Raw genomic sequence first — 23562 nt, forward strand, 5'->3', positions numbered from 1 at the left:
CCTCCAGGAAGCCCTCCCAGTCCTTCCTGCCTTTCCACAGACTCCCTGGAATAATGATCTCTGAATTCTCCGAGTGCCTCCCAGGGCATTCCTAGCCAGGTCAGGAAGTGTGACTCCCTGTGTCCCCTGCCCCTTGACTAACTCCTTCTCAGCAAAGCACAGGACGGCACTCGGGGCAGGGGAGAGGGAAACTCAGAATACACTCGAAGAATGAAGAAGGATGCCCACAGCTCAGCTGAAGGAGGATGCATGTTCTGAAGCTTCAGGTACCTGTGGTATGGGCTGCCTCAGTTTCTCTGAGTGATCGGCCTCTGCAAGAACAAGAGAGCAGCAAGCCCAGCTTAAGCCACTTCCCTGCCAGCAGAGTTCTGCTATGATGCTGGCCAGGGACTCCTGGTCACTCTTACCCTCCATGCTTCCTGGACTCAGTGTGAGCTCTGGCAGCAGCTACGGCCTCGTCCTGCCCCTGGCCAGCGCTGGGTCCTCCAAGTGCCTCTGTGTTTTGCACTCCGACCACATGCACTCCACCCAGGGAACCCTTGGTCAAAGCCAGCAGCTGGTCAACGGCGGGTGCTTCTGTCCTAGATGGGCTGGTGTCTGCGTTGGGGTGTACTCCAGCTGCCCAGGTCCTGCCCTTAGGGAACTGGCCTTCTGCCGTGAAGGACACAGACCCCACGCCGCTACTGTGCAAGGGGACACAGGTTTTTGGCTCCAGTTCTGTGGCCCTGTAGTTTCATGGCCAGGGGCTCCCAGTCCTGGGCTTCTGACCAGGGGCCTCTGCTAGGAGTGGTGTTGCTTCTGTTCCTGGCTGGAGGCATCTGTGAGACTCCTGTAAGCCTGGGCAGCCAGGCCCAGGAGGGGCGGAGGCAGCCATTCTCAACAATTACACAATTCAGGAGCTGAAAATTTGTGTCTGCTGTCTTCGGGAGCCAGCTTCGGATGGGAGGCTAGTGGCGGGGCTTTGCCCTGATCGGGAGCGGGAGCGGGCTTGGAGCCATGCCCAGGCCGAATGGGGGAGACAGGGGTGAGGGGTGGTGTAGCATCCCCTCCATCTCCGGTCCCTGGGGTAGGCCACACCATGTCCACAAAAGCCTGTGGCTTCAGTGGCTATGAGCAGCTGGCCACAGCTGACTCCCCTGGGATTGTGCTATTTCTAAATATTGGTTCATGCTTTTAACCCCTGCTGCACTCCACCAGTAGACATTGGTTGCCTGCAGAGAGCGTGTCTGGGAGGGGGGACCAAGAGTTCCTGTTTGGATGGAAAATTCGTGAACATACTTGCTCAGAGTCTGGCCTTTGGGGGCTAGGGCAGGGCTCCTAAAAGAGGGATGAGAAGTACCTGCTTAAGACGGAAATGAGGCTTGCGACGGGCGTTAGGAGATGTGGGTTTGGGCTGGCTGCTGGGCAGGGCAGTGGAAAGAATGTCGGGTTAGGAGCCAGAGGTCCGGGTCTGCCAAGCTTCTGTGTGGCCGCAGGCGAGCCACTTCACGTCTCTGTGCCTCTTCTCTCACCTGTAAGTTGTAGAACCATCCTGGTGGGGGGGTCTGGGGATGTTCTCCAACGGAGGCGCTGGGGCTTACAAACTGAGAAGGGGCAGTGCCTGGTGGTTATGACGTTGATGCCAGGATTCTGCCCTCTGCACACCTCCCAGGAGCTGCTTAAAGGAACGGCAAGACTGACAACCGAGAGACGGCCGGGGGAGCTGGCAGGACAGTCTCCAGCCTGAGTGCCGCTCAGTGCATAAACCACCTTACTCGAGAACACACAGCTTGGAGTTCCGCCGCTTGGGGCCCCATGGGCTTGTGGTCCCGGTGTAGTGACAAGCCCACGGTAGCCAGCCTCCAAGATGGCCCTCCGCGGTCCCCACCTTCTGGCATTCAGCCCTCGTGCTGCCACCTCCCGCATGGAACAGGGCAGAACTGCAAAGCCACTAAGAACTGCGGCAGTGACGGAGTGGGACCTCCAAGGTGAGGTCATCAAAGATATGGCAGCTTCCGGGGCTCCTGGGTGGCTCTGCCGGTTGAGCGTCTGCCTTTGGCTCAGGTCACGATCCCCGGGTCCTGGGATTGAGTCCTACATCAGGCTCCCCACTCAGTGGGGAGTCTGCTTCTCCCTCTGCCTGTTGCTCCCCCTGCTTGTGTTCTCTCTCTCCCTCTCTCTCTGATAAATAAAATCTTTAAAAGATACGGCAGCTTCTGACTGCGTGCTCTAGGGCAAGGTGGCCACCATGACTGAGGGGCCCGTGGAGGCCCTATAGGGGAGGAACTGAGGCCTTTTGCTGACAGTCAGCCCCAGGTCCCCGCTCGTCTTGGAAGTGGGTCTGCCCGCATACTCAAAGCTTCAGATGACCGTAGCCCTCACTGACCTCTTGACTGCTGTCTCTTGAGAGACCTGGAGCTAGCACCGTCCCGCTGAGCTGCTCCTGAGCTGACCCACAGACTATGTTCAGTAGTAAGAGTATATTGCTACATTAAGCTCTTGGTTTGGGGGATCATTTGTTTTGCAGTGGCAGGTAACAGATGTGAATCTGTGGGAGTGTAAGTGACAGTCCAGGGAGCCTGCATGGGTCTGGGACTCCGAAAGTACGACTCTGCTCCTGCATGGACAGACCTTCCCTTGATCAGTCAGTGGATCAACTCATTCATTCATTCAACACATCTTTTATTTCTTTTTTTAAGATTTACTTATTTTAGAGAGAGAGCTAGTGGGGGGGAGCAGAGGGAGAGGGAGACCAGCAGATGCCGGACTGAGTGTGGAGCTCGATGTGGGGCTCGATCCCAGGACCCTGAGATCATGATCTGAGCTGAAATCACGAGTTGGACACGGAACTGACTGAGCCTCCCAGGAGCCCCTCAACAGACACTTCTTAAGTACTTACCATATACCATACCATATGCCACCCAGCTGGGTGCTGGGGACACGAGACTAAATGGCCGGGGGCTGCCTGTGGGAGCTCACAGGCACCCCAGAGTGATGCGGTGACTGTTGGATGTGGAGACAGAAGGCAAGGGAGAGGTCCGGGACAAGCCCAGCTTTCCAGTTTGGGCAGGCGGGTGGCTCGTGGTGTCGTTCATTGAGATAAATGAGGGGCAGGCTATATCTTAGGAGAGAAGCTTTGGGTACGTCGATTTTGAGGTGTTTGTGAGAAAGCCAGTGACCCTGTGTAGGCCGATGGCTATGTGGGCTGAAAGCCCCGGGGACAGCCCGGGCCAGAGGCACATCCGCTTGGAAACCGTTGCAGTAGAGACAGTGGGACTGAAGCGTTGAGAGGGCGGGCATCCCGGGTGTGAGGAGGGCGGGGCAGAATAACAGGAAGGTCCAGGACTGAAGTCGGGGACACCAACGGTTTTTCTTTCAACTTTCTGTTTTGGCATAATTTCAGACTTACAGAAAAGCAGCAAGGCCATTGCAAATATTTCCCACATACTCTTCACCTAGATTTCCCAAATCTTACTATTTTGCCAGATCTTAGATTCTTTTCTGTGTATATGCATATTTTTTCCTGAGCTAGTCCAGAGTGAGCTGCAGACATGACCCCCTTATGGTCACTCCAGTGATCTTTCTTTTTTCTTTTTTGTGGGAAAGATGTTATTTCTTTATTTGAGAGAGAGAGTGAGATAGAGCGGGAGCAGGAGGGAGGAGCAGGCGCCCCGCTGAGCAGGGACCCTGATGCAGGACTCAGATCCCAGGACCCCAGGATCATGACCTGAGCAGAAGGCAGACGCTTAACCAACTGAGCCACCCAGGAGCCCCATCCAGTGGCTCTTTTTTCAGAACAAGATCCTTCTCTTTCATAACCAGACAGCAATGATCAAAATCAGGAAATTAACATTGGTATCATGTTTTTAACCAGCTACAGACCTTTGTCCCGTTTTGCCGATTTCTCCAGTAACATCCTTAAAAGCAAAGGGGAATCCTGGCTGCTGTACTGTGTTGAGTTGCCTTCCTCTCGAGTTTCTATTAATCTGGGAAAGTTCTTTCCTTCACTGTTTCTTTGGCTTTAATGACGTTGCCATTTTCAGCAAGTGCAGACGAGTTTTTTGTAAAGTGAATCTTGATTTGAGTTTATGTGGTTTCTTCCTGATCGGGTTCGGGTCCCGCGTCTGTGGCAGGATCGGCCCAGGTGACGCTGTGCCTCCTCAGGGGACCTTCTCGGAGGTCCACCGCATGTCTCCGCCCCACTGCTGGCGAAGTCAGTTTACCTCACTTGGTTGAGGTGATGCCTGCCAGGATTCTCCCTGTAAAGTGACTGTTTTCCCCTTTGCAATTAATAAACTTAAGCCAACACTGAAAGGTCAGGTTGAGAAGGAAGGGCCAGGAGGAAAGCCTGTGAAGGGGCAACGGGGACACGGGAGCGAGGCCAAAACAGCTCGGCACCAGGAGGTAGTGCTGAAGGGGGGGGAGCCGTTGGTCACTGGGGCTGGGGCAGACGGGAGGCCAGTCCGGCAGGCAGGGGTGAAAAGCATCTATTGGCTATTACTTCCCCAGGGAGGTTGTCCTTTCGGTGGTGGCGTGATGACCTGCAGAGCTGAAGTGTGAAAGGAGGGAGAGAACAGAGACAACAGGGAAAATGCTTCTCAGGGGAGGTTTGTCTGGATGGGGCAGAGGGAGACAGGCTGTTGAGGAGACTGTGTGTGTGTGTGTGTGTGTGTGTGTGTGTGTGTGTGTGTGTTGGGGAGGAGGTCAGGGAGATGGTTTCTAAAATATGGAAGGGACATAGGGTGTGGAGACCACGGGGGTGGGGAGGGACCCCATGGAAGGTTAACCAACTTTGCTTAGGCAGAGGGAATGGAAGAAGTCCTTGGTGTCCTCCTCAGCTGCTGGAAGCAGTGGGAGCCTGTGTCCCGACGGCGTGGTGGGGTGGGTTTGGGCCAGAAACCACTCTGCTGGCCTGTTTCCTCTGCTGAGAAAGAGCCGGTGCAGGGGGCTGAAAGGAGGGTTGGGCATGCAGAGAGGAATCAGCCACGTTGGCGATGGCCTCTCAGGAGCAGGTGAGAGCAAGCTGACCTTGGGAGCAGGCGAGAGCAAGGTGGGCAGTGGGCGGCATGGAGACAAGTCCGGGGTTCAGAGGCTGTGATACTGTGATATCTGTGATATCAACAGAGGCTGTGATACTGTGATACTGTGATACCAACAGCTTTCTGCTTCCTGGTGCAGGCCGACAAGGCAGACCTGGGGACTCAGGGCTGGGGTTTCCCAGGACAGCAGCTGGACGAGGAGGGCAGCGAAGGCAGGAGGGGACCAAGGGAGGGAGAGGAGTGTCAGTGATGATGGGGTCTCCGCGTTAGCAGGGAGTTTGTCCAACCAGAGTGTCAGAGTGACAGGATGGTGGCCAGGGTGACATTCCAAAGGGAGGGATAGGGTCGGGGCTGTGGGTGATGGTGAGCAGCTCAGAATGTGCTGGGGAGAGCAGACTGCCGAGTGGGGGGGAGGTACTTTGGGAGGAGGAGGTCTGGGAACTGGGAGGCCAAGGAATGGGTGGTCCCTGGGGAAGCCTCAGTCACCCGGGTGATGGCAGGGGTGGGGCAAGTGGGGAAGAAGGTCCTGAGCCAAGGAAGCCAGGATTACCAGTCAGGACAGATGGCTGCCCTGAGCAGATGGGGGCGGGGGGGCCCTGGATGCTGAAGCCCTTGAGGGGTGGTACTTTTGACAGGGAGGGGACATTGCCCCCAGGTGAGTACCAAGGAGACCAGGAATCCTCTCCACCTTGGACTCTGAGGGGCAGGGGTATGAGACAAGCAGCTTGGAGAGGAACAAGGGCTGCCTACAGGGGTGAGCTAGGTTTCTGCCAAAGCTGGTAAGAAGGGAGCATTTGGAGCAGAATTTGGCGGCTTGTGATGGGCTGGGGTCTAGCATGGGTCAGTTGGCCCCAGAGAGCCAGGCATACAGGTGACAGACGGGAGCAGTGCCGGCTGGAGGGGCGGTATTGTAGGAAGGCTCCCTGGGTCTGAACACTTGGAGACTCCACCCCGCCTGCCGCCCCAGATCAGGAAGGTGGAGGTCTCAGCCCCACATCTGGCCCCGAGCAGCAGGAGGGGACCATCAGGGCTTGCGCCCAGCAGGCCCACAGCTTCCTCCAGGAAAAGCTGACGAGGATGGGGGTGAGGAGGCGGCACTGCCTGTGGCCTGAGGCCAGTGGAGGCTGGGCCAATCCCAGCCTTGCCCAGCCCTCTCACTCCAGAAATCAGAGGCTTGGCGGCCCCCTGGGTGAGGTGAGGGACACATTGGGGCGCGGGGTGGGGGGATGGCGGTCTGCGGCCACTGGGTGGGGCCCTGCTCTCTATTCTGAGCCATTCAGTCCCACAAGGGCTTCTGGAGTGCCCTGCCTGTCTGGCCTGTCTGCTCTGAGTCCTCTCTGAGCCTGCCGGTTGGAATGAGCTCAGAAAGGGGTTTGGTTTCCATTAGATCAGAGGTGGTGAGCCAAGATAGCCCTGGGTTTGTGTCCTGGTTCCATCTCTGCTACTGACACAATGGTAGACTTTGGGTAAGTCCTTGCCCCTTCAGGGGCCTCAGTTTTTTCGTTTATGCACCAGGCCTGTGACAGACACCGTCTCTAAAGCTGGAAGTCATCTGTTCCCAAGACCGAAACCCCTCTTAGCTGGTTCGGATCAAATTCCCAGTCTAAACTACGAACTGGTAGGTGCAGGCAGGCCCTAGAGTCCCCCAAACATCCTGGGTTTTTAGGCAGTGAAGGCATCCCCAGCATTTCTTCAGTCCTAGGGCTCATCCATCATTTGGTAGTGAGGTGGCTTCTCTACCCCATGATGTTCCCTCTCACACTGCCCCTCCCTCGGGGGGGGGGGTACTCTGGACAACAAGCCCAGGAAGTGGCTTGTTAAGGCCTCGGGCCATGCCTCCATCCTTCTTATGTGCTCCCCATTCCCTGCCTAAAATGCCAGCAGCAGGCAAGCAAGCTTTCCTTGAGCCAGACATGGATCTCTAAAGACACTGTGCCCTGGGATAGGAGTCTGGGAAGCTATCAGACAGTTAACACCTTAGTGAGAAATAATCGGTTTGATCCTTTTCCAAGGGGAAACAGACAGAAGGGAGGGCGTGTCCAGAACCTGGGGGGATAGGTGGGAGGGGCAGGCGTTAGAGGGCCACCCCAGGAGACAGTCCAGGCTGCGGGAACCTTCCCCCAGGATCCGCCCACACTTTCCTTTCTCTGTCTTCAGGGCACCCATTAGAAGAGAATGGCTGGCCCTGTCTCTCCTCCTCTCTCTTTTCCTTCCCTGACCCTCTGTTGTGGGCACCCTCAGGCCGTGTAGCCTGGTGGGGAGTAGGGGCTGGTGGGGCCCAGCTTTCAGGGTTCTATAGCTGAGCTGCCACGGTAACTGGGGGAAATAAACACTCCGGGGCTCATGGTCCAAATTCTGCGGTGATGTCATCCCCAGCTCTAGCCTGCTAGGTCCTGTGGCTGGCTGCACCCTGGGCGGCCTCAGCTGCTCAAGCCAGAGGATTGACTTCCTTCCCAACCCCCAAGCAGCTTCTCGAGTCGGGGAGAGAGTGGACACAGGGGCTTGGGGCTAGGGCGGTCTACACCAGGCTCCACACAAGCCTAGCCCCTTGCCCACCCCTGATCTCTCAGTAGCCATTGCCCCTTCCTGGGCCCCAGCCATGAAACCGCCCAAGGGGACCAGGAACTCTGGGTTCAAAGGGCAGCACCCAGAGGAGAACATTCAGGTGCCTTCTCGGCAGGAGGTAAAGCAGACTCCTGTGATCATGGCAATGATCAAAGGTGAGAGCAGGCCCCTCCCTGAGCTGGGATTCCTCTTTCCGCTGGGCTGCTGAAGGTGCCCCAGCCTTCCAGCACTGCCTCCTGCAAAGCTCCCAAGGACTCTCCTCCAAGCCCGCAGAAGACCTGCCGCTTCAAGCTGAACCTCAGAGGCAGTATTAGCTGCTGGGGATTTTCTGGCGGGGTGGGGGGGGGGTTGGGGGGGGCGGGGGGGGGGAGGGAGCGTGGTGTATGATTTTCCAGTTTGGGACAAAAGCTAGGGATTCGGAGGAGCTTTTAGCCTACCCTTAGCTTTCCTCACTTCCCTAAAATCTAACCCTCTACTGAAAGCAGACAAACTAATTCTTACTATGTTGCTAATGACCGATTGTTGGTCTGTGTGGGAGGTGGTTTAGTATGTGATTAGATGTTTGTGGTCTCCTGGTGGATGGTCTCTGAATTTTCACATTACCGGGCTTGTGTGACTTTGAGCATCCTGGTTTTTCTAAGTCTCATTTCTCTCATCTGTAAATGGGAAACACAAAGACTATCAACTTCATGGAGTTGTCAGGAGGCTTAGCTGAAATAATCTGTGTCAATACTTAGTAGGGCTTGGCGCAGAGTAAGTTCTCCGTTAATTGTAACGATTATCTTTCCTATTACCCATTGCCTGTCTAAGATAGATCGCAACATTGCCCTTCCCCAGAGGAAGCCGGATGGTGGGATCTGCGGCTGTGTGATGTCAGCGGAAGCAAAGATCCCAATGTCCTCCCGGCACCCTGCGTTTGGGGCTTCCTCAGGCTCTGATCCCTTGCGCCGAGGCTGAGGGCTGCCCTGTCCATCCTCGCAGGTCCGGGCCCGGCTAAGTACCTCCGGCCATCCTGCACGGGCTACTCACGCCACGATATCTCCATGTTCCAGGAGCCAGCCTACACTCTGCAAACCAGGCACTCGGAGAAGCGTGAGTGCTCACCACGCCCGCCGTGCCCTCAGGCTCAGGGTTATTACTGTTGGGTGTTTGGGGTGACGGTGAGATCTAGGGAGCCATTACCTGTAGCCACGGGACCCTGGGAACCCGGGCCTGCCCTGAAGAGGACATCCAGGTAGCTCACTGGGTCGGCAAGGAAGCCAGCAGGGATGCCCAGGGGACCCACCGCTCCAAAGCCAGCTCTGTGGGGATCTCCCAGCTGGCCCGCCTTAGTGAGCCCCGCAGGCCGATGGCACTTTCCAGCAGGCGGGGTAGAGTTTCCTCTCTGTCTTGTCCTGGGCCGGGGCCCTTCAGCTCTGGCCTCTGTGGGTTCACTTGCCACAGAAGCTGGGCAGAAATAGCTGGGGGGTGGGGGGGATCTGCTGGGAATGGTGGCCCCCCAAGCCTTCCAGGTGGCTTAGAACCTCCTGGCAGGGCAAGAGCAGAAAGCCACAGAAGAGCTCTGGCTGCTGGTCAAGGCCAGTGAGAGGGGAAGGTGGGGGGCGTGTCGAGGGGGTCTGAGATCGAGAGGCCTGCTGGGTCCCTCCCTCGCATGACATGACCTCCTCAGCAGGGGAACCCCCTGTCCAGGACTGGCCCCCTTCTTTGTACTAACAATAGCCACTGTGCCTATTATTACCCCTTGGCACCGCTCCCCGATGGGAGCCAACCACGCTGCTATGCGGCTGTGATTTTCTCTGCTTCTCCGAGCAAGTTCCTGAGACTGGTAGTTCAGTCATTAAAAGCCCCATTTTGCAGATGAGGACATCAAGGGTTGGGGAACACCCAAGCGGCCAAGGAATCGGAAGGGAACCCTTACTTTACTACTGGGCAAAGGGGGTCTTCACCCTGAGGCAGTCCAGGCTCACCCTAGGGCATCCTCTGCGGCTGACTGGGCCTCTCTGGGGCTGTCCTGCAGGGGTCATGGACATTTGCAGTCCTGGGCCTCGCCATTTCTTGGATCCCAAAATAACCCGGTTTGGAATGTCCAGCTGCCCACAGGTCCTCATGGAGGAACGCCTCTCTAACCTGCGTAAGATGGGATGGGAGAGGGATGTGGGGGTTGGGAGGATGGGAAATGGGGATCCACCCTTAGGACCTGAGCAGGGACAAAGGGTCATGACTCCCCTTTGCCAGGTGTGTCTTTGGATCCTGGCATCTCCCTGAAAGGTTATATCAAAACACTGATGTCACCATGTCGGTGTCACCATGCTTAGTCTGGAAGCCAATGGTATGCATGCGTGTCAGCAGGCAAGGTTATGATAAAAATGTCATGGGGTTCCCAGGGCATCAGGGATATTGTCATGCTAATGAGCACACAGACTGTAGTGATTTCAGAACGTCAAGGGGTTGATAGCAGGATGCTGACATCCCAAGGGTGATGTTCTCGTGACCCTTGTGATTTTTATCTTATGATAACAGTGTCAGTCCTGATGTCACTGTGGCCTAAGTCCCTCTCCTGTCCATAGCCCTATTCAGGGGTGGTGGTGTCCCTGCCTGACGACAAAGGGGTTACAGTAACATCACAGCAGGCTAACCAAGACCTCTTAGATCTACCTGGACCCATCAGCTGGACACCAGGAGCCGTGGCCTGGCTCCCACCCTGAGACGCTTCCTCCATTCATCCCCTTTAGGTGTGAGCCCCAACCCAGCCTCCTGCCATTACTCCTTGGAGAAGACCCACCCACCTGGGGAACGCAGGGCTCCCCAGTATGCTTTTGGCTACCGGTGCCCATACAGAGTGATGGACCCCAATCCAGCCCCCAACCGGTATCAGCTGCCACTCTTGCTGGGTCCCAACAACCCCGTCAGCCGAGCTGCTCCTTGCTATAGTTTGGCCTTGGAACACAAGAACTGGTTCTACAAGGAGGATGTGGCAGGAGGCCCCGGGCCGGCCATGCACGCCCGGCCTGAGCCCTCCGTGTACCAGAACCGTAGCCCTGACTACAGCATGGCCAAGCGTTTCGCCTACCCGATGGACCACACTCCTCGGCCCGGCCCTGGCTCCCACGATGTCCAGCAGGTCTGGGTGCACAAGCCCCGCACCCCTGCATTCACCATGGGCATCAAGCACTCACCCCACCTATGCCCGCTGGTCATCGACATTCATGATTAAGGCCCCTCCTGGGGCCCTTGCCCATCTCTCCCCACAGAAGTTATTTTTATATGTGGAACTGAGCAATTTACCAAGGTTTCAAGTAGTTGAGCTGTGTCTAGCTCACAGAAGGCATTAGATAAACATTTTCACTTATTTCATTTTTTGTTTTGCAAACACGGCTGCTTCCTTTGGGACCTGCTCTGGGTGAGGGGCTGGGATCCTGGGAGGCCATGTAGGGATCCCTATCTGGGGAAGGTCTGTTCCAGCTCAGAAGGCAGCCAGAAGCCCTGGGAAGACTCTGGTCGGCTAGTCCGAACTCTGCCACTAAAATGCTATGTGGCCTTGGGCAGTTCCTGTCCTCTGGGCCCCTCAGGGCTGCCCGTGGGACAATGAGGGGGGAATGTAGGTCTGGAGCGTGTCCAAGTTCCCTCCAGCTCCGCAACGGTGAGACTCTGGTCCCTGACAGGGGTCACCATGTGATAGAGGAGCAGAACAGAGGAAGGAGGGGTCGTCTGGTTGGGGATGAGGGCTGAGGGGTTCTTTCCTGGCAGAGGGACGCAAGAGGACAAGTGGAGATGCTGTGTAGTGGGTGTGGGGGATGTTCTTGGTGTCGGTAAAGATGAGAACAAAGACAGGCATGTGGGACCAAAGTGTGCAGGGCAGGACCCCGGGGCAAGCTCTGAGGGCAGGAGCCGGGCTGCAGGAGGCCCTCCAATTAGAAGACCAGGTCGTGGGCACTTGGAGGGCACTCTGGCTTTGTCCTCAGCATGATAGGGCTAGATAAGATGTGTGATTTTCGGGATTCTTTGGGCAGTGAGAGAGGGTTGGACAGAATGGGCAGAGTCTGGAGGCCACAGTCAGCCTGGGAGGAAGCCAAGGGGCCAAGTGGACTGCTGGGAGAAGGGTCTGCTTGCCCAATGCGGTCTTTGGAGAGCCGCTCGCCTGTCCCAGACTCACCAAAGAGGAGAGGAGGAGCCGCACAGCACCCAGGAGGGGGCAGTGTTGCCTTACTCATGAGTCCAAGCCTGGCCCACCTGCCCACCCGACCCCTTCCAGGTTTGCGCCAGGTGCCTGCTCTCCTGCTGGTCTCTGGGGAGGCTGGGGTCGAGTTGGAGCAATATTCAGGTTTTTTTTTTTTTTTTTTTTTTTAGTTTTTAAAAAGATTTTATTTATTTATTTGACAGAGAGAGAGATCACAAGTAGGCAGAGAGAGAGGGGGAAACAGGCTTCCTGCGGAGCAGAGAGCCCAATGTGGGGCTCGATCTCAGGACCCTGAGATCATGACCTGAGCCAAAGGCAGAGGCTTAACCCACTGAGCCACCCAGGTGCCCCCAATACTCAGGTTTTACCTGAAAATGAAAATTGAAGAACTAACTTCGGATAGAAAGAATCAGAGAGTATTTCTGGAATATTAAAACAACAGCCCCAACACTGAGTATGTTTAAAAGGGGCTGGTCGGAAAGCCCACCGGGATCATACCTGACTCTGGGCCTGGAAATCCCCTCCCCGCCCAGCGCTAGCCCCCCAGTCCTGAGGTACTGTGTCTGTCCTGTCCTCCCACTCCTCAGTGAGGCTGGTCTGGCCAGGCTTGGGAGAGCCAGTGAGCTTGGGGACCCATCTGTCTTGCAGCAGATTAGAAAGATGTCATTTTGCCGACAATGCCATTTATCACGGCAGCTGCAAAAGTTAGGGATGCTTGGCTGAAAGTGCTGGGTGTGGGGGGGCTGGCAGGTGGCAGTGGCTGCTGCTCTCCTGTGTCACCAGGTCGGGGAAGCTAGAGGCCAACCTCTGAACAGGGCTTTTCAGATTTAGTGCCTATCCCGTTCCAAGGCCTTCCACTGAACAAATGAAGAAACTAAGGTCCAGAGCCAGGGAAATAATGAATGGCCTGTCTCTAAATAAAGGTCTAGGCTCAAGTATGTGCCCAGGGTCCGGGGCTCCATGTGGGACCGGGCCCAGGGCTCAGCGTGCGGCTAGGTTGGGGTCAGTCTGTGACTAGAGTCAGGGCTCAGTCTGGGACAGACCCTCAACCTGACAGGCTCCAGCTGCCACCAGATATGGGTAGGGACCGGATATTAGCCCCAAAGCTAGAACTAAGCCTTGGTTTGTGATCCCAAGGGAAGGAGAGGAGGCTGGAGGACTCAAAATGAGTCTTTGGTGGATGAAGATGTTTGGAAGAGAGATGGCCCAGCCAAGAAGGGGATGCGGCCTCTGGGGAAGATGAATGGGACTTCCCTTGTGCCTCTGCCCGCAGAATGACAGGGTCATTTAGCTTGGGATTGACCTTTTGACAAAGCAGGGCCCCTCTCTCGGCTTTGCCGCCTCTGTGGTGGTGACTGGGTAGGGGACCTGCAGAAGGGTGGTGGGCTGGGCCTCCCACGCCTGGCTGAGTGCTGACCCCACTCTTTCTGACTCAGAGGGGGTGTGGCACCATTGACTGGGCAGGAAGCCCTAGTCTGAATTCTCTGAGGACTTAAAACCGTGCCCTCAGGTGCATTCTTTCATTCAGTAGGTATCTGATGCGCTCCTGCCCTAAGGCAGGCTCTGGCTGCACGCCTGGGCATACCAGAAGACTGTGGAGATCCATTAGTGTCCCCCAGGTGTTCAGAGAGTGGCTCGGTGGGAGGATGAGAAGCCCCTCTCGCCAGCCATGAGCAGACACTGGAGGGTCGCGGACAGTCAGTGACTGGCAGGGTGTGCCCACCAGAGCTTCCTCCCTTCTCTCTAGGGGCAGGGAGAAGCCTGGGCTCCACCGGTGACTGCTGCCAGGGTGTGGTGGCAAAACTGCGGTCACAGGACTCTCCCAGACATGGGCTGGGGGTGAGGGTCTCGTTCTCTGTTACTCTCTTGTTGCTGGAGAGACCCTGAGTGCCAGTTGTTGCTCTGACTCCCAGGAGCTGGGAGGATGGTGGGTGGCCCGAGGCCAAGAGCAAGAGGAGCCCTGTCTGAGAGAGACACCGAGCCATTGTACACAGGCACACAGGCAGGGTTTGTGCAGAAACCCACACCCCTTACCCACACATACACGGAGATAAGACACAGGTACTCTATCCAGTACGGGCTCACATGCGCATGAGCACCTAGGCACACCCCTTACTGTCCCTGTGTATACCCCGATACCAGACCCACCCAAACGCAGGCTTTACACTGTGCTCACATGGAAGACAGACACACATGTACCCATGACACACACACACACCCATGACACACACTATGTTGCCTTTTCCTGCCACACCGCCTCTCCAGGTGACTCTCTATTGCCTAAGACCCCTTAGGTTCCCTTGTGCCTCCTGCTGCCCTGGAGAAGTAAACAAGGAGAACGCCCCCACCTCAGGGCACCCCCATGCACTGGTGCAGGTGGGGGCGGGCTGGGCTGTGGAGGGGAGGCTGGGATGGTCTCCGTGTTCAGGAAGGAGCTGGGTGGGGAGCTGGGGGCCAGCCATCCAGTCTGGATCAGGTCACTCTGCCCCTGGGCGGGGTGCGTTTGGTTGTGAACCCTCGTTGATGAAGACAAGCCAGGTCCCCTCTCCCTGCCTTCAGCGCTCAGAGATGCCCACTCTGGAGGCCACCCAAGGACAGGAGGCCTGGGATAGGCACTCCAGCCCCCTGACAATCCTGCCCCTGGCCCTCGGCTGGGGTGTGGCTGGGGTCGGGCGGGTCAGGAGCTGCATCTCCAAGCTCAGTGGAGGCACAGTGTCTGCCGGATCCTGCTCCTTCCGGCGTCTGTCCCTCTGTGTCCAGCTCTCCCCACCTGGCTCTTGCCCCTCTTAAGTTTTCCTGCCTCCCTCTGCCTCCCCTTTCTCTTTTCTCGCTCTCCCTCCTGCTCTCCCAGTCCCTCGGCCCTGTTTATCCTCAACAATAAAGACCGACATTTTCAATTACCCCTCAAACACCGGAGGGAGGATTGTGTGCACATGCGTGGCCTGTGGGTGGGAGTGGGTGCAGGCCACGGTCCTGCCACGGTCCTTTGTTTGCTTTTTTTCTTCGGAGCCTTCATTTTTTCCTGGGAGAGGGGAAACACGATTCCCTTCGGGGGAGGAAGGGAGACAAAAGAGAGAAATACAAAACAGTCATCTTTGTCCTGTAAACACAGTATATAGTGCAGAGCAGTCTCCCGGGAGAGAGGGACTGAGGGAGAGGTAGGGGAGGAGAAAAGGGGCCTGGGGGCCAAGAGAGAGCAGCAGCCACTACCTTGGGGTGTGGGTATGCGGGGACCAGTCAGGGCTGTGAGGAGTGGAGAAGAATGAAAATGTTGACCTGGGAGTGTGGGAGGCACCCCGGGGACAAAGACCCTTAGACTGGGGAGGGGGGCAGGCAGGAGGGTCCTCCAGGCAGTGATTCTCGTCTGAACGTCCACCACCGGTGCCAGGCTCTGGGGACACAGAGAGGGGTAAGACGGACATGTGGCTGCTCCTTGGGGAGAGGGTGTGTGTGAAATCTACCTGCAACAAAGCAGTTCAGCACTCAGAAGCTGAGAGCCGGAGAGTGTGGCTGACCTGCCCAGTAATGCACAGCTGGGGCTGGAAGTACCAGGATTCCAGCCCAAGTCTGTCCCTTCACACAGCCTCCTCAGGGGGCTGGCGGCTGGAAAGAGGGAGACTTGGTTCTGCCATGATTGCTGTGTGATCTAGAACAAGTCCTCCCCTCTCTGGACCTCAGTTTCCCCATCTGAAAAGTGCAGAGAACTCTGGCTGCTCTGTGGGGCTGGAGGAAGGATCAAACGTTTGGATGTGGGTGGTTACCCAGCCCTGGTTCCCGGGAGGCACCGAGGGTGTGGAGGGGAAGAGAACTCCCGGTCCTGGGGGTGGGCCTGGCGGGCAGCTGCGGCCTCAGCAGCAGGAAGGGGGCGGGACCCCAGCTTCACTCCCTGCTGCCGCCCAGTGGCAAAATTTGGGTACTGCAGGGGATGGGCTTGCAAATGCCTCTAGGGAGTGTCCTCTGGTCTTTTCTGGCCCAGTTTGCAGATTCCTAGAGAGAGGAGGGACTTGGCCTCAGGTCACCCAGGGAAGAAGCTTGGGTTGTTATTGGCTTTCAGGACAGAGTGCTTCCCCTCAGCCCTGTCGTGCTCAGGAAGCTCCCAAGTGACCTTAGGGCAAGAGTGGTGGAGCTCTGAATCCTCAGCTTGAAGCCACCTCCTCCACGGAGCTTTTCAGGATTTCTTCCAGCAGGAAACGGCCTCACTCCCATCCTGTGGCCCTATATACATCTTCTCCTTGTTCTTCCTGCTCTACCTGCCCTAAATGGCTCCCTCTTCTCCTAGCAAAGCAGGCAGTGGGAACCCTTAAGTCATCAGGGATCATGGAAGGCCATTTTTCACCACCTAGGAAGCATCTGCTTGGGGCCCAGCTCTGTCCTGGGACTTCTCTGGCATCATGTCACTTGAACCTCATAATAACCCCATACGGTCGGGATTACTTTATTTATTTATTTGACAGAGATCACAAGCAGGCAGAGAAGCAGGTAGAGAGAGAGAGAGAGAGAGAGAGGGAAGCAGGCTCCCTGCTGAGCAGAAAGCCCGATGCGGGGCTCGATCCCAGGACCCTGAGATCATGACCTGAGCTGACGGCAGAGGCTTTAACCCACTGAACCACCCAGGTGCCCCTCGGGATTACTTTTGAGCCCATTTTTCAGGTAGGGAAGCCCAGAGAAGTTGTGACTTAGACACAAAGTGGTGGAGGACAGATTCAAACCCAAGTCCACCCATTCTCTAGAGAGGAGCCCTTATTTGGAGATGGAAAGTATCCCCACGGCACCACGAAAATTCAGCTATGACCACACACTGAAATGACCAGTCCAGGGTGTTGGGGGCTCAGGTCTCAGCTACCGCACTGTTGCTGCTGTGTGACTTTGGGCAAGGTCCATCCCTCCCTGGACCTCTGGCTCACCTGAAACATGCACATACATGCTCGATTTCTTCTGAGACCCATTCTGGAGTTCGGCCTGTCCAGCCTTGGGCCCTGGAACGGTTCTATCTTAAAGGGCACGGGGAAGGGTTGAGTAAGTGGCAGGTCTGGGCAGGCAGAGCTCTGGGGAGACAGGCCCCCCAGGTGTGTGTCCTCCTTGGCAGTCAGTGTGTGGAGCTGGGTCATGAGAGGCTGCGGGCTGTAAGAGCAGAAGAGGGGTCCAGATCTGGCCTAGGTCTGGGGTGATGGACTGGCCCTTGCGCCTGGGAATCTTTCCCTCTGCTGCCTGCCACAGAGGGGAGCTTGTCTTGGCAGGAAACAGCCTCATCAATCAGAGGCAATGGGGGGCTGACGGGCGGCCCCTCCCTGCTGGCCGGTCTTGAGGCGGACTCATAAATCCCACTCCAGCCTGGGCTGTAAATTCCTGTGATTCACACCCGGCCTCTTGGAGGACAGAGATATTTGGGGTGTGGGACAGGCTGTTTTTCCCTGGGCAGAACAGGTGGAGTACCTTGACCACTGGCCTGGGGGGCGGGTGCAGACAGCCCCTCCTCAGGCTCCACTCGATGTGTGGCTGCTGAGCCCTCCAGGACACCCCAGGCCCAGTCTGAGCCATCTCTTCTCAGACCCCGGCTACCTTCTGTTTTTAATCCGGGCCATTCCCGTGCCCTGGCCTGATCTGGCCTGAATCACCCTAGCTGTCATATGCGTGGACAGACACCCCGTGTCCTCTGAGATCTTGTGGGGACCTATGGCCAGGAGGGACCATCCCATGTACCCCATAGTAGCGTCTCCTGTGGCTCCGGGTGATGGTCTGTTGCGGTGATGATGAGGACAAAAGTGGAAACCAGGGATCAGTCTGTGTATTTCTCGTTCCAGGGGGTCTGGGGCCTTGAACCCACCACCTCTCAGAGACAGTAGTGTCTCAGAGATTCTCTGACCAAGGACTGCAGTCATCTGCTAGCTTCTCCCGGGACGTTGGTCACACCCAGATGCCAGTCTTTACTTTCACTTACATAACATTTTTCGTTAAACTGGCTTGTTTTAAAATGTATGTATGTGTTTTAGCCTTGTCTTTGGCAATATTTGTGAAATCAGAGGTCCGATGTGCTAGTTAAATACACATATACACACATATGTGAGAATGTACACATGAAAATACATAATGAAAATAGCAGATGCACATTACTACGTACTATCCAAAATAGTTCCGTGTATCATCAATGGTGCACACGCCATTCTTTGAGAAAAGTAGCTCTAGTCCTCTTCTATTTTTCAGACAAGGAAACCAAGATCCAGAGAGTTATAGGAACTTGCTCAAGGTCACACAGCACTGGGATTGTCATCCAGCCCACTTGACTCCTGGCCTAGGGCTCATTTTTCAGAAGTGTGCTTGTTGTCTGGGGAGGGAATGACTGGTCAGGGTGTGTAGGCCTTTGCTTCCCCAGAAGCACATTTGCGTTTCCAGAGGCCTTTCGGAGACTGTGCCCAAACACAGAGATGTATGTGGAAAGGTTGGCTTTCTGGCAGCGGGCTGATGGGCAGGCAGGCTCTCATCCTGGGTACCCTGGTGGGACCAGGTACTGGCTCCCCTCTCCACCTGCCTCTCTTCTTGGTGCCCAGGGCTCCTGCAATGTCTTCAAGACCGGGGAGGAGGTGGAGAACGGGGTCCCCAGGGAGGGAGAGAGCAGGGCCCTGGCAGAAGCCCTTCCCTGGGGAGCTGCTTACTCAGTTGATAATTAGTGGAACCAGCTCCTGGGCCTGCAAGGAAGGTGGCCTCATTAGCAAGTGGCTTCCCAGGTACCACCTCCCCCTTCCTACCTTCAGGCTTCTGCCACCCGTCCTGCCACCACCACCTTTGTTATCATCCCAGAGACACAGCACAACCGCTCTTGCTGGGGACAAGGCTGCGGGCCCCCCGGGGACACAGGAAGGAGCTGTGTGCAGGTACGTGGTGTGCACACACACACGCACTCATGTACATACGAAGCACACAGACACTGTCGTCCAGCAGTGCACACGTGCTGTTAGACTTGTGTGCCTAAGTGTATGCCACGCACACATGCATGCAGAACACAGAGATGTGCACGTCTATATCCAGAAGAGGCTGGCTCAGGAACGCAGGCCATCCGGACACATCATAGAGCACACGGCTTCGAGAGAGACGTGTACACACAGAGGCAGACTTCAATGCCAAAGACATGCAACACGTACATGCCGATGCCCATCCAGGACCCAGACACTCCCCGGCACCGAGACACTCATGTGTATGTTCACAGGTGCGTCCTGACACGTGTGTCCAGACCCAGGAGTGCGTGTGGGACGGCACACAGCCCTGGACACGGCAATGAGCCAGCAGAGCAGAACTACAGAATACATGAGGGTAGATGACATGCTCCTGCGTAGACTCCATCGTGCGCAGGAATGCCCACCTGCGCATTTGCGTGCAAGAGAGCATGTGAGTGTGATGTTTTTCTTGGAATCTAACAAGACCCAAAGTGCTGGGGCTGCCTCAGTCCCTGGGGAAGTGAGGAGGCGGGAGATGAGGACACCTTAGTTCTTATCATTCCTGACAAAAAGAGAGGGAGGAGAAGAGGGAGAGAGGAATGGGTGGATGGAGAGAGAGACAGGGAGAGACAGAGCAGGAGAGGGAGGGAGCGAAGAAAAGGGACGGCTGGGGAAGTGAAGTTGGAGTGGGAGCAGGGTCAAGAAGCTCTCAGGGCCCAGGCTTTAACCCTTTCAGCTCAGGACAGGCCCAGGGACCCTATCACTCAGCCCAACCGCAAAACCAGATGGGCCCTTCAAGGTTAGTTGGACCAATGCAGAAATCTCCTTGCAGGGCCCCCTACACAGCTCTGGGGATGGGGGGCTCACCCCATGTCCTACTGGCTTCTGCTGAGTGGAGATCTGCCCCCAGAACCTCCTGACTTCGGCCCCACCTGTGCTCTGTGGGTCCCTGGCTCAGGGGCTGAGCTCTGTGGGGGCTCTCCTTTCTCAGGGCCAGCATGCGGGGAGTGGCGACCCCATAAGGGGCCCCTCCTGGACACCAGGACAACCTCCCCCGCCCCACCCCTGATCTCAGCCCCAAGGACAAAGTCAGGGAGACAGGAGTGGACAAAGATGGGGACTTTGAGGGCGAGAGGGGATGTGAGACAGGAGAGGGAAGTTGGCGCACGAGAGTGAGACAGAGACACAGGGACCAGGGGTGAAAGAGAGAGAATAGACATGAGAGACTGAGACTTAGCCAGTGAGAGCTGACAGGCCCAGAGACCCAGAAAGGAATTTAGGGGTCAGAGCCAGGGTGAGGGAGACCTTCAGCAAAGACATACAAAGAAAGATGTGGAGATGGGGAGAGATAGCCCAACTCTGCTGCTTTCCTTGGTCAGGAGGGAGTCACCCCATGTGGGGATGGGGAGGGAAGACAACTAACCTGAAGAGGATGCTGTGTGACCCTGCCCTGACCCCCCAACCTCTCTGAGCCTTGGCTCTTTGTCTGTAAAGTGGAGGTGTGGGGGGTGGGGACTCACCCTGTCTCTGAGTTGGTCCTGAGGCTCCAAGGGGAGGCTGGCGGGGCCCTTTGCTCCCTCCACTTTCCCCCAGGGCTTTGGAGACAGGGGCTCTGCAGGGGGGTGCCTCCGGGTCCAGGCTCCACTTGGAAGCCCCCAAATTGGCAAACCAGGTGGAAGAGGAACGTCTCTGCGGGGCTGGTGTCTTGTGCGGCAGCCACACAGCGCTGAGTGATGGAGCGTTTGCCCTGAATATTGAAAATGCATAAATATCCATTTTCAGGCACCAAGGCGGATATAAATACAAAGGAGGAGGGTGTGGAGCCCTTGGCGGTAATTTACCAGCTCCACTACTCCCGGTGGCACGGGCACTTACGTTGGGCCATCAGGAGCCTTTCCGAGATGGCTTTATGACCGCTGGCTGCCACCTGGGTCCCCTCTCATGGAGAAATGGCTCTTCGGGGATGGCTGCCTGTGGTGGGGGAGGGGCCAGGCAGGGATGGTCATGCCTGCTCCATCCTAGGCCTTCGGGGCCTCTCCCGCCTTCCCCTTTTCCAGAACCTTCTGACTCAGGAGGGAGGGAGCACACACGTTTGTGTCAGGCCTGGTGCCCACCCAGCCCTGGTGAACTAGATGGAATCACAGGAACTCCAGCCCCGGTTGTGGAAGCTTCCCGACTGGGAAACAGAGAAGCCACCCGAGGTCTGGCCCACAGGAGCTCACTCAAGGGGGAAGTGAGGCCCAGAGAGAAGAGTCACAGGGCCGGGGGTGTCCTCCGCATGTCCGGCCTCAGCCCAGCATGTCCGTGGCCCCAGCCTGGAGGCTAAGCCTCGGGGTGTTGGCATCAGGTTGGACCGCGGAGGCCATGGTTCTCAGGCGGGTACCTTGCTCTGTGCTAGCGGATCGGGCCCCTACACGGTGGGCTGGCACATGGAGGCCCTGAGGCCACAGCCTGTCTCTCCAGAGCTGGAGCATGGACTCAGGGTACCCTGGTCCCCGTGGCCTGGACTCCTGACAGGTGTCTTTTCCTGTGCGCTGGGACGTAGGGTCCAGGGCTGTGTTCAGAGCCCCCATTCCCACAGCAGAGAAGGGCATGGGAGAGCACAGTGTTCTCTATGCCACGGTCCTTCTAGGGTCCCAGAAGCCCCCTTCCCAGAGGGGTGAGTTTGGGCTTCCCTTCCCCAAGCTGGGCAGTCACCTGGGCTGTCTGGGGACCATTGGCACTGTGTCAGCATCAGGAACATGCCAGGCACAGTGGCCCAGGGCCTGGACACCCGTGCAGGGGTGGCGGTGAGGCGAGGGGGAACCAGACGGTGGGCGGGGTGTTGCGGAAGGAGGGCTTCGGCAGAGCCCGGGGCTATAGAACCATTCCTTCTGTCCTTGTCTGCTCATTTTCGTCTCCTACATCTCTGCCACGGCACGGCCTCTGTGTCCTGGTGGCTCTGGACACGAGCTCTTGGCTTCTGCCTCTGTCCTGAACTGATGACCTCACGTGGAGGGTCTCAGGTCAAGTTACTTAACGGGATAGTCTGGCCTGAGTCATTTCCCACCAGGCCAGAGATCAGTGAATGTCCTCTGGAGTCAGACATTTATGCCCAGTCCAAGGTGACCCAGACGGAGCCACGGGGCCTGGGAGGGGACAGCAAAGTAGTGGCTGACATCAGAAGCCTCTTCCTCTCTTAGAAGCCACACTCACCCTCTGTCCTCTCCAGGCCCCAGCGATGCCAGCCATATGCCAAGCACCAGGCTGGGCTTATGGGGGAAACAGATGGACAGGCTCAGTCCCCGCTCTCAGGGGCTTAAAGTCTCATGGGGGGAGACAGTATGTGCACAGGTAGCCCCATAGAGGGATACAAGGAGCTTGGGCACACAGAGGAAGGTGAATTAGCTCTGACTGAGGCATGGGGAAACGCTTCATGGAGAGGGGATATTTGATCTGAACCACAGGTAGGATTTTAGCATGAGGTTCTGGGGTTGCTGGAAACATCCTGTGTGTGCGGACACAGATGGCATATATTGGCTCTGTGTGCCGGTGGGGACAGCTGAGTCCCAAGCAGAATAACTAGGTCGGTAAGAGAGCCCGGAGCAATGGGAATGAACCAAAAACTGGGCAGGGCCAGCCCCCGAAGGGCCTGTGTGTCTGGCTGAGGGTGTGGGGTGTGGCTGTTGTCTGGATGTGGGTCCCCATGAGAGTAGAAAGTCCTGAAGGGAGGTGGGCAGTCGGGGGGGTGGGGAGAGTGTTGGGAAGGCCTGTTTGACTGAGTGGCTCCATTTGTCTGGGGGTAGATATGGTCAGCTGGCCAGCCCTCCTGCTGGGCTCCCAGGGCCAGAATTTAGAGCTGGGCAGACCCACAGCCCTCTCCAACCCAACGCCCCAGGCTGCAGCCTGATGTCAGGGCTAAAATTAGTCCTGTGGCTGTGGGGGCAGCAGGAGAGATAGTCATGGGAATTGCCCCCGCCTTTCCTCCCAGAGGTAGTGACCAAGGGCTACTGAAAGTCAACGGACACAGGCTGGGACCCAGAGTGATGTTGGGGTTCACTGCAGCAGCAAGAACTCGGACCAACCTCCTAACTTGGCTCCTGGGAACAGGAGCCTTGGGGGGCAGGAGGAGGGAGGGCCCTGCCTTTCTCTCCTGGCCGTCCGTTGGCCACTGTCAGCTGCCTGAGGGAAGCCGGTGATAAGGGTCTGAACTCCTGGGGCCCACGGGGCATGGATCAGGCCAGCAGCCCCTCCCAACCTGCTCCTCCCACCTCCTCTCTTGCTTGCCCAGGTGCTCTGCAGCTTCTCTCCCATGGTTGCCATGGGAACTACAGGTGGCTTAAGTTTGCCTGAGCTCGGCTCCCTTCTGAGATGGGCAGTGGGGAAGGGCACCCCGAGGGAAGCCTCTGTCTGGACTCTGTCCATCTAGCCCATCTCTGGGCCCTGTCCTCACCTCCTCCCTTCCCTGCTCTCCCGCCAGTTTTCCAGCCACCGAGTCCTGACTATTTGTTCCACTTCCAAAATATGCTTGGGACTTGGCCACTCCACAGCACCTTTCCTGCCTTGGCCTGGTCCTCCTCCGTTGGTCAGCTCTCTGAGTAGTGAGCGCTTACCTTCCCATTCCCCATGTCCTTCCAGGCCTAAGAGCCTCCGGTGGCTCCCACCGCCTCAAGACAAAGCCAGGCTCTTGACCAGCGCCTTCTGGTCTGGCTTCCCCTTGGCCATGCTCCCCACCCCCATGCTCGTGCTACTGGCAAAATGCGACGTTGGATCGTAAGTACCTTTGCACCATTAATGGGTATGTGTTAAAAATGAGTGCCATGGGGAAATAGTTTGAGAAACGCCGCATATGCCTCCCCTCCTGGAAACTCACGAGGCACTCTGTGTCATGTTA

The 23562-nt window shown here is 56.9% G+C and overlaps 1 protein-coding gene across 1 annotated transcript; it reads left to right on the forward strand.

Annotated features, from left to right (window-relative positions):
* The first annotated feature begins 7395 nt into the window (after positions 1-7395).
* Positions 7396-10880, forward strand: ODF3L1 (outer dense fiber of sperm tails 3 like 1). Its single transcript, XM_032865155.1, has 4 exons — positions 7396-7738; positions 8565-8675; positions 9601-9714; positions 10316-10880. Exons 1-4 carry the CDS (start codon positions 7618-7620, stop codon positions 10795-10797), a joined length of 828 nt encoding a protein of 275 aa, XP_032721046.1. The 5' UTR covers positions 7396-7617; the 3' UTR covers positions 10798-10880.
* Positions 10881-23562: the final 12682 nt, after the last annotated feature.

The sequence above is a fragment of the Lontra canadensis genome, unplaced genomic scaffold (genome assembly GCF_010015895.1).
Source record: "Lontra canadensis isolate GAN:19392208 unplaced genomic scaffold, GSC_riverotter_1.0 scaffold28, whole genome shotgun sequence".
NCBI classification, from domain to species: Eukaryota; Metazoa; Chordata; class Mammalia; order Carnivora; family Mustelidae; genus Lontra; species Lontra canadensis.

Bases quoted from the DNA above. Each gene is read 5' to 3' on its own strand.
- ODF3L1 (XM_032865155.1), top strand. From the start codon at position 7,618: ATGAAACCGCCCAAGGGGACCAGGAACTCTGGGTTCAAAGGGCAGCAC. The intron at 7,739-8,564 runs GTGAGAGCAGGC...CCATCCTCGCAG, and splicing joins GATCATGGCAATGATCAAAG to GTCCGGGCCCGGCTAAGTAC. The intron at 9,715-10,315 runs GTAAGATGGGAT...CATCCCCTTTAG, and splicing joins GGAACGCCTCTCTAACCTGC to GTGTGAGCCCCAACCCAGCC.